General features: G+C 46.7%; 1 protein-coding gene across 4 annotated transcripts in view; it reads right to left on the bottom strand.

Moving 5' to 3' along the window:
• The window catches only part of BTBD7 (BTB domain containing 7), an 80,105-nt gene that overhangs the window by 35,532 nt on the left and 32,358 nt on the right, over window positions 1–12,215 (bottom strand). For all 4 annotated transcript variants that reach the window (XM_044435584.1, XM_044435581.1, XM_044435583.1 and 1 more), the window contains exon 3: window positions 6,226–7,305. In XM_044435584.1, coding sequence (XP_044291519.1) covers window positions 6,226–7,305 — 1,080 coding nt within the window. The remainder of the gene's footprint in view (window positions 1–6,225; window positions 7,306–12,215) is intronic.

A 12,215-nucleotide genomic window follows, 5' to 3' on the forward strand; every position in this document is an offset into this window, starting at 1 on the left:
TTTAGATAAGGAGGGTCTATTCGAAGAGCGCAAAGTTCACTGGCCCTATGGGCTGAAGTAACAGCTACAAGAAACGCGGTCTTCCAAGAAACCAACTGCAGATCCACCATCGCTAAAGGTTCAAAGGGGGCCTTCATAAGGGCCTGCAGAACTACAGAAAGGCTCCATGTGGGCATAACCAGTCTAATTGATGGGTTAAGATTATATAGTCCCCTCAAGAATCTCTTGAGGATAGGATGAGAAAACAGAGGTGATCCGTCGACTAATCCATGGTGGTAGGCTATCGCAGCTGTATAAACTTTAATGGACGACGGCTTCAATCCGGAATGGTGCAATTCTAGAAGGAACTGAAGAATTTGTTCAATAGATGAGAGGAATGGGGAGAATGAATGCAACTCGGCAAAGGTGGAAAAACATTTCCATTTAGCCTTATATGACTTCCTTGTGGATGGCTTTAAGGCAGAGTCGATGATATGCTGAATATCAGGGTGCAAAAACGTCGGATTCGAATTCGACGGGTCTTGTCTCGAACCGAATGGTGCAGAGAGATCAGAGAAAGGGGAAGCACCCGAGTGATTGGATTCGACAATTGGATCCGAGGTGGTCGAAGTCATCGTCGGTACCGATAGATTAACAGAAGCTGTTGGATTCGTAACTCTTGAAACCGTCATTGGTATCGATGGAATGTCAATCATCGAATTTGCCATGCTGTTAGGTTCAATGAGAACAAGTCCGGGTGGCGAAGTGTGCCGTCCGCCTGCGTTATAAGATATGGGAGCGATGGAAGATGAAGAAATTCCCCGCAAGAGATGTCGAGTAGTTTCGCAAACCACGCTTGACGTGGCCACCAAGGGGCAACTAGTATCCCCGATGCCCGGTCGTGCACGATCTTTGCTATGACCTTCATCTGAAGAGGGATCGGAGGGAAGGCATAGAAATGCATGTTGTTCCAAGGGATCATGAATGCGTCCCCTAGGGACGCGTGTCCGCTTCCCGCTCTCGAGCAGTAAGCCTCGCACACCCTGTTCCATTGGGTAGCGAATATGTCCACATTGGGGAACTCCCAGCGCCTGAAAAGGTGGTTGCGCGTACGAGGGTCCAGTTTCCACTCGTGAGAGGTGAACATGTGCCTGCTGAGAAGGTCCGCGTGCACGTTGTCTATGCCAGCCACATGAACAGCCATCAGCGCGATGTGTCTCTGAATGCACCAGTCCCAAATTTCCATCGAGAGTCTGGCTAGAGTTGGTGACTTCATCCCTCCTCCTTTGTTCAGATAAAAAACGGTTGCTATATTGTCCGAGGTTATCTGAACGATCTGATGATGAAGGAAGTCCTCGAAAGAATGGAGGGCCTTGAAGACTGCCAGTAGCTCCAGGAAGTTGATATGCTTCGTGGATTCTAGAGGATTCCACGTACCCTGGGTAGATAGGCCAGAGCATATCGCTCCCCATCCTAGGAGAGACACGTCGGTGCTGAGGGTTCTCGTAGGAGATTGCGCCCTGAAGGGAACTCCTAGCGTAAGATTGGTCGGTTTCAGCCATCAGCGCAAAGAGTGGAGCACGGAAGATGGGATCCGAATCAGTTTGGACTGTGGCTCTCTTTGAGGGTGATACACCCTGTTGAAAAATAGTTGTAGAGGGCGAAGCCGAAGTCTAGCATGTGGAACCACGGCAACTGAGGACGCCATATGTCCCAGGACCCTCTGGATAGACCTCGCCGTGACCGTTCCCTCTCGTCGGATTTGATGGATAAGGCAAGCAAGAGTCTGTTGTCTGTCTTGTGGGAGGAAAGCTTTCTCCAACGTCGAATCCAAGCGGGCTCCAATGAAGGTAAGCGTCTGTGTCAGGAGAAGAGAAGATTTCTCTGTATTAATACGTAAGCCTAGGTCATCTAGTAAGGCACAGGTCTTATGGATGGCCGCCAAAAGTCCTTCTCTGGACTGTGAGACCAACAGCCAGTCATCGAGGTACGGATAAATTTGTATGCCCTGAAGGCATAGGAAGGCACAGACAGGAGCCATGCACTTGGTAAAAACTCTCAGAGCCGTAGCCAGTCCAAAAGGTAAAACTGTGAACTCATAAAGTTGGCTTGCAATCGCAAAATGAAGGAAATGCCTGTAATTTGGGTGAACCGAAATGCGGAAGTAGGCGTCCTTCAAGTCCAGTGAGGCAAACCAATCCTCTCTCCTTAACAACGGCAAAATGTTTTGAAGGGTAGTCACACGAAACTTTCTCGGTACAATAAACGTATTTAAGTGCCGTAGATCCAAAATCGGATGTAGACCACCACCCTGCTTAGGGACCATGAAGTATCTGGAATAGAATCCATGAAGTCCGTCAGATGGCAATACTTGACGAATCGCTCCTTTACGGAGAAGTTGACGTATTTCGTCGAGGAGTACCAGTGAGCATACAGTAGACCGGATCGGACTCGATGGAGGAACGATGTCGAATTCTATTCGACAGCCGTGTTGAACAATGGATAATACCCACCGGTCAGATGTGTTGGACTCCCAAATGGGTAGTCGGCTTCGGAGCCAATCCCCAAATGAGAGGGAGGTGGGTATTGAAGGAGTGTGAGGAATGGTTCGCCAGTCCTGTCAGCATTGCCTCCGATCGTCAAAACGAAAGTGGCCCTGCTGAAAACGCTGTTGGGGCTGAGGACGGCGGCGCTGCTGTTGTTGTTGCTGGTGGTGTTGAGGCTGCTGTCTCGGTTGGTAGGATTGCCTGTAGGATGGATGATTCCAGGACCACTTACGTCTAGTGTGAGACTGGATCTCCATCCTGCGTGCCGTCATCCTCGATTCATGGAGCTTCTTGAGCTTATGGTCGGTTCGAGAATGGAAAAGCCCGGATCCATCGAAGGCATTTCCTCTATCCACCGCTTGGTTTCTTCCAGGAAATTACAATTCCAGAGCCATGCATGCCTCCGAAGGGAAACGGCACCGACCAAGGCCCAGGAGTCAGTATCCATGTGGTGCCTTGCCGTGGATAACTGCTGCACCGCGACCTGCATGGCTTCCTTGATCAGGACCTTCGCGAGATCACCCTGGTGGTCTGGGAGGGTGGAGGCGACGTTGTGGAGGTGCTGCATAATAAAATATTGATATCTCGCCAACGTCGCCTCATAATTTGATATGTGAAGTCCCAAGCCCGAAGCAGCATAGACTCGCCTGGCCAGGGAGTCTATTTTTCGGCCCTCTTTATCTCTCGGTGCCGTGTGTCCTCTCGCCTCTCTGCCCTGCGAGGATTCGATGACCGCAGAGTTCGGTTTCAGGTGTTTGAGGAGGAAGGGAATATCCTCTTCCCGAACCCTGTACATCGACTCATACCTCCTGGATGTTGGCTGAGGATGTGATGGCAGGTCCCAGGGCTGCATCATCGCCTGCTGCAAGGTGGTTATGAGCGGCAGAATGATAGATGTCAATTGCTCCCCGCGGATGACGTCGTAAAACTTGTCCGTCGACGGTCCCAGGTGCTGGGCAGCGTCGATGTTCAGGGACTGGACAAGTCTTGACATCAGCTCCGCGAAGGAGACGTGGGACTCGTCGGGTGATGAAGGACCCTGGAATGTCACAGCGACGTCCGGGGAGGTTGAGTCGACCTCCGAGTCAGCCGAATCGGCACCGTAGTAGGGTGGGGCCGAAGATGACGACTCTGCCGGCGAGAAGGCGCGGGTGCTTCCACTTTGTGGGGATCGAGGTGGCACCCGCCTCGAATCCACTGATTGTGGTTGGTCGTGGGGTGGAGGAGATGATCGTGACCTGGGAGCAGGGTAGTATCCTACAGAGAGAGGATCGCCCCAAGTATGGTAGTAAGAACGACGCCAACTCTCCGGGCGTTGTTCTACCGAGCAGCTCCTCCGGCACCCTGGTGGGGACAGGCCAACGTCCGTTTCCATCGTTACCGCGGGCATGGGTGTCGGTGATCTCCCCCTAGGAGGGGAGTCTTGGATTTCCCCATCAGAAATTGAACCCCGTAGAGTTGGAAGGGGTGCAGGTGGGAGGTCAACCGAACGGCGGGGAGACCCTTGAGGGGTAACCCGCATAGCCTCCTGGAGGATCGGTTCAGGCGGGGTCGGTATTGTAACTGCCACCGGTGCCGAGGCTCCCATCGGTTCCGAATTCCAATTTCGGGGACGGTCCAGAGTCTTAGACTTTTTTGTAGGCTTGGAGACCTTCTCCTTTCTGGCCTTCTTATGGCCTGCCGACTTCTCTTTGGTGTGCTTCCGCTTTTCATGCTTCTTTTTAGGTGAAGCAGAGGGGGCCACCGAAGCAGACGCACCTTCGTCCGAAGGCCGTGAGGGTGGGGCCACAGAAGTGGAGCCAGGTTTTGGGACAGCGATGAGCGGGTCTGACTGCATCAGAGCCCGATCCCAAAGGAGCCTCCAAAGCCAGTTTTCGCGGTTCTTCCTGGCCTAATTGGAGAAGGCCAGGCAATGCGCGCATTTATCAGTCCTATGCCCCTCTCCCAGGCAGAGGAGGCATAGGTCATGCGGGTCAGTTGGTGCCATTTTTGACCCACAATCTGTCCATTTGCGGAAAGCCGCTCGCTGCGCCATCGCAGAAGAGGAGGAAGGAAAGATAGATAGTAAAGAGGGCAAGTGTGTGTGTGTGTGTGTGTGTGTGTGTATTTGATAGATCGAAAGAAGAAATAATGAGAGAAAGCTACACAGAATAATAAGCTGGGACAAGGAGAGGAAAAAACTAGGATAAGGAACAATTAGAGAACGAGGTAATAGTCGAAGCGAAAGTTGAAAGTGGCACGAGGCACAGTGAACGGCGGTTGCAAAGACTGAACAAAATGGCGGACGCTCCGCTCTTTATAGGCCACAGTGGGGAGGCGAGCGGAGCTTCCCACCAAAAACCGTTAGCTATCAATCTTCCGGCCACAGGCATTGCGCAGGCGCAGTACCCATATGTGTGATGCACAGAGGCCACGACAAAGAATGGCCAGTAATATTGTTTCCACACAGACACACAAGTAAGGCATTTCACGTATGTATACTTGTGTCAGCTCTTGCAAAAGTAGAACAACTGTTACAATGCCATCTTTGACAAATGTATTAAAAAGTAATATAAACTAAATGTAAGCTCAGAACTTTCACATTTCTTGTTCAAAATGTTTGCACAAGTATAAAGAGTATTTTCTATTCATATGAAAGCTATCTCTGGAACTTTTCAAATAAAGTCTCTTGATTTGCAAATTCTTTCTTGAAGCATAGTTTCCAGTATGAAGGACGATATCTTTGGAGCAGTTTTCTGAAGTGAAACAAAGCTGTTTTTTTAAATCAACAGCACAAGGCCAGCATAGTCTTATTAAGCCTCTTGGAAACAAAATATTAATCAAGCAAGAAGGTCTTTTGGAGATAGTGTGCTTCCAAACATCTGCTGGATCAGGTCCCTTCTTATTTGAGAGGAGATATAATTTAGCAATAGAGCTCATGCTTTGCCTGCAAGAGGTCCTAGATGCTATCATTAACATCTCCAGCCAGGGCTAAGAAAGAACCCTGTCAAAAACCTGGAGAACCACTGCCAATCATTGTAGGCAATTGTAAGCTGGTCTGATTTGGCATAAGGCAGAGGCCTATCTTCTTGTTAATAATGTGATATGAATACATTAGGAAATGTTAGGCAATATATATTTTGATCAATGAAAAGATCTGATGGGGGACACGTAGGGTCCTTTTAAAAAGATATATCTATTAATGCAAGACTTGCAAAGCTTATATGTGGCTCACAAAATCTTCTAATACTTATTCTTTTTCTTTCCCACACACATATAGGGAGGAATAACTCCTAGGATGGCTGCCACACCTGAAAGCAAGGAAACAGTTGTTGTTTTTAGAAGTAGTTTACATTCACCTGCCAATTAAGGCTACAATTCTTTTAACTAAAAACAGGTCTCACTTGAACACAGTGAAAATTACTTCTGCATATGTATAGGATTGCACTCCATTAAAACCAACATAATCCATTGACTAAGGGTGCAATTCTATGCATGCTTAGACAGAAAAGGTTACTTCAGTAGGGTGGCAATTCCAGTTTCTACATCTGCACCCAAAAACAGTATAATCTTGTCAGTTTTTCCCTAGGGTAGGATGGTTATAGCCTGGCCTTCAATATTAGACTCTGCAGGCAAGAAAAGCTGCAAGCAAGGGAAGAATGTCAAATCTACACCCAGCTTTAAGAAGTACAAAATGTTCCAAAATAATAAAATTACATACCTTGTGCAAGCATACTGAACTCCAAGAAGAGTGCTATATGATAAAGTTCCATTGCTTCTTCAGCTCTTGTCATGTTTGGCTTTCCTGCTACAAGAGCCTGAACTTCACTTAGACTCCCCACTGAGGGACTACTGTGCAAAATAGAGAGGTCCACCAAATCTGTGTACATGCAGTTTAAAATTACTCTCACGTATTTTTTTGGTATGATAGATTCATCCAGTATAATTCTTGTTGGAGTCCTTAATGTTCTATCAGTGATTTCTTCACCAGTCCTTATTCTCCGCTGCAGTAGGTGCCGAAAAAATGGTGACCGCGATGAAATTATAGCTTTGTGTGCTCTTAGCTCTTCATCCATGCAACTCTGACTTCCACCATAAGCTTCAACTAGTTCAGAGTCAGACGAAAAGCTGAGAACTACATCACAGTAACACATGTAGTCCAACAGCCCTCGCATATCAACATCTAAGGAATTTGGAGTTCCAAATTCCTCACTAAGCTGCATGAGGATGTCAACATTCTGAAATCTTGAGTCTTCCATTCCAAATTCTCCTGTGTACAGGTAGTGTAACAAAGCAGAAAACATGGGCAGGTCTATGCCAGCTGTGTTGATATCCATTATAATCTCTGCACCATATTCTGGTGAAGAAGAAATCAAGGTCTTAAAAAATGGACACCGTGCAGCCAAAATTGCACGATGCACAGGGAAACAAGTCTCTTGAAATATCAGATCCACATCTGTACAGTATTTAAACTCATACAGGTCAGCCATATCTTTCTGGAGTGTTCTAGCTTCTGGTCTTGCTAAATTAGCTTGCAGAGAAAGCTCTTTTAAGGATGAAGTTCCTTCATACTCTTCCACTAATGCATTGACATCTCTAACATCCCAGCCTGAGAGGAGCTCACGCATCTGCTTGGCATGATCAGCAGATCGGCTAGACTTGCGGCGCTTTATAAACTTCTTTTTGAGGGTGGCAAGCCCAGAACTTTTCTTTTTCTTGTCTTGAGGTTTCTCGTGGCCATGGTCAAGGCTATACAGTTTAGATTCACAGCCATAGCCTTGATGCGAATAAGATGAAGTTCCTGAAAAGAAAAGGAAGATTCAGTGTGGTTAAAGCCAATATGTAACATGAAAAGTCCAAAAGCACAAGTTGTTGCTTATACTGGTATATGTTTGAAGCAATTATGCACACACTTCCATGTACTCAAGGTGACACAAACCTAATTACCAAAATAATTTTAAACCATTTTTAAGAGAATACATATAGCAGAAATTATGGAGAAAAACAATCAACAACCATACCCTCAAAACAAATAAAACAAGGAGAATTCTAAAACATTTCTGAAACCAGGGCACATATTTAACCATAACCTGCAGTAAATATCCTTACAAAATTATGGTCTCTATTTCTCCCCTCCACCACACACATGGACACACACACTTCACTTAAAAACAAAACAACAATGCTGCTGCTGTAGAAATCTATCTTTGGTAAGAGTACTCCCATCCGACCAGTTAGAGACTAGTGTCTCAGGCCTTCTAAATCTCTCTTTTTTCTCTTGTGAGGAGGGAAACATGAGCTAGAAGAGGGAGAATTGGGCTGAACATCAATTCATTTATCTGGAATATATGACTAAGTGGAAAATTTCTAGTTGTTTTCCTGTGGTTTTACTATTTTTGTCTATTTTATGTCTTTTCATTTTCCCATTTTGAAAAATTATATATGTTTAACACTATCCTTCAGAAAGCCAGTATACTGACATAACTTGCAAGATTCAAAAGAGAAAAAAAAGACACTGCATTCTGCTTGCTTCACTTACCAGCTTTCAAAACCTGTCTGTTATTTTATGTACATGACCATATGAGTAAATATGGTTTCTAAAAATTTGTGGCTTGTTACTAAAATCATCACACTGGTACCTAAAATCCTGAAATGTTTCTAGTCCCATGGAAAACTTACTTTTCTAATTTGAAGTTAGCTGAAATGTGTTTACATAACTATTGCTGTGTTTGATTAAATCCATGCCATACAGTTCCTTGTGTACAACGGTTTGTGCTTTTACTCCTGTCATGTTTTTAGGTTCCTGTATAGATTTTCCATGAGATCTACATACTAGGACCAAAACTGCACAGGGTTCTAATCCAATGCCAACTGATAATTTTTCATAGCCACCACCACTTTAAAGCTATACTGGAATGCCCCAAGCAAAACAGAAGCTACTGTGGGAGCAGGAATTATTTATTTATTTGGCCCTGGTCACTGTTTTTCAGTCAAGATTCTGGACCTTATTGCTAATCTGGGTATGGAGTCAAATATACAGTCAAGCTATCTTCAAAAGACTCTGGGAAAAGATGGGAGAAATCTAACACTGATACCTAGTCAGAAGAACTCTTTTCAAATAAAGGGTTTTTATGATAGAAAGAAGCAGAAAGAAAGAGTATAAAAATAGACAAATCTCATTACAACAAACTAATGCATCTCTTTGACACTTGGATAGCAATATTTAGCACACAGTCATAAACTTACAGGTTCCAAAAAGTCCATTATACAAAACCATTTCCAACATGAAGACAACCCAAATGTGTGAGGCTACATAGTCCAGCCAAATGGACTATATTTCTGGATGCATCCATCATGATCAAAAGTGCAGCTGGACAGCCATCTGACAGGGATGATTTAACTCGGTTTCCTATGCGGAGCAAAGGGGTAGACTTGATGGCAGTCTGGCCCCTTCTAACTCTACTATTCCAGGATTCTATGAAAAGCCAAGTGTAGCCGAACAATAACCCTGGATTTTAGGGGAGCCAATTGTAATAAATTCAGAACAGATGAGTAAAGTTCCATGGCAAGCAACTCTAATGAGTGAAGGAATCAAAGGTGGGTGAGAATTTTTAGAAAAGGAAATTCTAAAGGCAAAAGGAAATTCTAAAGGCATGCATGTATAAATAAATAGTACAAACAATTCCACAAGGGGAAAAAGGTGGAAGACAACAGAAGAAGACAATATGGCTTCACTAAATGTTTAGAGATGATATGAAAACAATAAACAACATTTATAGGAAATGGAAGGAAGACCAAGCTGCAAAAACCAGTAGCACAGAATTGTGGGAATGGCATCACTCTAAAACTGAAAATCAGCTAAAGGATGCTAAAAACAGCCTCCAACCCCCAAAAAGGGCTTTTTCAAATATATGCATAATAAAAGATAAGATAAGGTAATGGTGGTTCAGTTACTCAATGACCAAATGATAGCAGATGAGAAAGGAAAGGCTTTAGTACTCAATTCCAACTTTGGCTAGGTCTTCTCTCAAGGTCTATGACCTCCCTGTCAAAGGTGAAGTACAAGCTGCAGAGCAGGAATGAAGCTTCAGGAATAATAAGGAACACCTTATTCCTTATTTATTTAGAAAATTTCTATGCCGCCCCATTCACCGAAGCCTCGGGGCGGCTCACAAAGATATCAATTAAAATATCATACAATAAAATATAAACTAGTTACCAATATAAAATAAAATAAGTCACCCTGGCTGAAGAATGAAATAAATAAATAGTATTAACAGTTAAAACGACGTTTGAATAAAAAGGTCTTCGTCTGGCGCCGAAAAACAAATAATGATGGCGCCAGGCGGACCTCTCTGGGGAGCGCATTCCATAGATTGGGCACCACTGCAGAGAAAGCCCTCCTCCGAGTACCTACCCTCCTAATTTCCTTCACGGAGGGTTCCCAGAGAAGGGCCTCTCCCACAGTTCTCAGGGGGCGGGCGGGCATATGTGGACGTAAGCGCTCCTTCAGGTAACCAGGCCCCAAGCTGTATAGGGCTTTATAGGTCATCACCAACACCTTGAATTGGGCCCGGACTTCAATGGGAAGCCAGTGAAGCTGACGGAGGACTAGTGTCATGTGAACATAACGCCCAGTCCCTGTCAGCAGCCTGGCAGCTCTATTTTGAACCAATTGAAAATATCCGGACCGTCTTCAAGGGTAGCCCCACGTAGAGCACGTTACAGAAGTCAAGGCAGGAAGTCACCAGCGCGTGTGTCACTGTCGCCAGGCAGTCGTACTCCAGGTAGGGGCGCAGCTGATGGATCAGTCGAAGCTGAAGGAAAGCGCTCCTTGCCACTGCTGTCACCTGAGCTTCCAATGAAAGTTCTGGGTTGAGGAGCACTCCCAAGCTGCAGACCTTGCCCCTAAGAGGGAGTGCAACCCCATTCAGGACTAGGTTCAATTCACCCTCTCCAAAGCCCGATCCGCCAACCAACAGGACCTCCGTCTTGTCTGGACTGAGTTTCAGTTTATTGGCCCTCATCCAGCCCATTACCTCGGCCAGGCACCAGTTCAGTACAGCCACTGCCTCACCTGGATTGGTAGAAAACGAGAGGTACAGCTGGGTATCATCAGCGTACTGATGATTCCGCAGCCCACACCTCCTGATGACCTCTCCCAGCGGTTTCATATAGATGTTAAATAGCAGAGGGGATAGAATGGGGCCCTGTGGTACTCCATGGCATAGCTGCCATGACGCAGAGACATGGTCCCCCAGCACTACCTTCTGGAATCGACTGTGAGATAGGAGCGGAACCATTGCAAAGCAGTGCCTCCAACCCCCAATCCCACTAGCCTATCCAGAAGGATACCATGGTCGATGGTATCGAAAGCTGCTGAGAGGTCCAGAAGAACCAACAGGGACGCACTCCCCCTGTCCTTCTCCCTGCACAGGTCATCGTACAGGGCGACCAAGGCAGATTCAGTTCCGTACCCGGGTCTGAAGCCGGACTGAAATGGGTCCAGATAATCAGTTTCATTCAAGAGAGCTTGGAGTTGTCCCACCACCACCCGCTCCAACACCTTGCCCAGAAACAGGATGTTGGCCACTGGTCTATAATTAGTGGCCATCTCTGAATCCAGTGACGCTTTCTTCAGGACCAGTTGGACTACCACCTCCTTTAAAGGGGCAGGTACCCAACCCTCCCTCAGAGAAGCATTGACCACTTCCAAGATCCAGATCCCAATCCCGTGCTTGGAGTTATTTATTAACCAAGACGGGCAAGGGTCCAATAGGCAAGTGGTGGGATGTACTCATCCAAGCACCTTGTCCACATCATTAGGCCACAATAACTGAAATTCATCCATTAATTTTGGACCAGACAGCAGCATTGGTGTCTCCCCAGAAACCTCTGAGTCACTAGTAGAGTCTAGCTCGTGACGAATCTGAGCGATTTTCTCCCTGAAATGCTTGGCAAAGTCGTCACAGCGGGCCTTCGAGGGTGGAACCAGATCTTTCTTAGGACCTGGACAAACCAGGCCTTGCACCACTCGAAAAAGCTCCGCTGGACAGCATTTTGAGGTGGCAATGGAAACGGAAAAGAATTTCTTTTTCGCCACCCTCACCGCCACAGCATAGGCCCGATAATGGGCTATCAAGTGTGTTCAGTCAGATTCATCCCATGATCTCCTCCACCTACGCTCTAGCCGTCTCCCAGCCTGCTTCATCACCCGCAGTTCAGGTGTATACCAGGGGGAAGAGTGGGCTCTGCCCGGCGGGAGAGGATGCTTAGGAGCAATCGTATCAACAGCCCTGGTCATCTCCCCATTCCACAGTTCGACCAGAGCCTTGACAGGAGCACCAGTCTTGTCAGCCGGAAACTCCCCCAGGGCCTTCAGGAATCCGTCCGGATCCATGCGGCTCCGGGGGCGGACCCACACAATTGGGTCCGCACCCTTACAGAGGGAGAGGCTGCTCTCGAGCACAAACCTCACCAGGAAGTGATCTGACCATGACAGGGGTGTCAGATATAAATTCCTCACCCTCAGACCACCCTCTTCCTGCCCCGTCGAGAAAACCAGGTCCAGAGTGTGTCCACGTTCATGGGTCGGGCCGGTGACATGTTGAGACAGCCCCATGGCCGTCATGGAGGCCATGAAGTCCTGAGCCGCCCCGGTCATACTAGCCTCGGCATGGATATTGAAGTCCCCCAGGACCAGCATCCTGG

The sequence above is a fragment of the Varanus komodoensis genome, unplaced genomic scaffold, assembly GCF_004798865.1.
Source record: "Varanus komodoensis strain SLA01 unplaced genomic scaffold, ASM479886v1 scaffold3, whole genome shotgun sequence".
In the NCBI taxonomy this organism is placed as follows: Eukaryota; Metazoa; Chordata; class Lepidosauria; order Squamata; family Varanidae; genus Varanus; species Varanus komodoensis.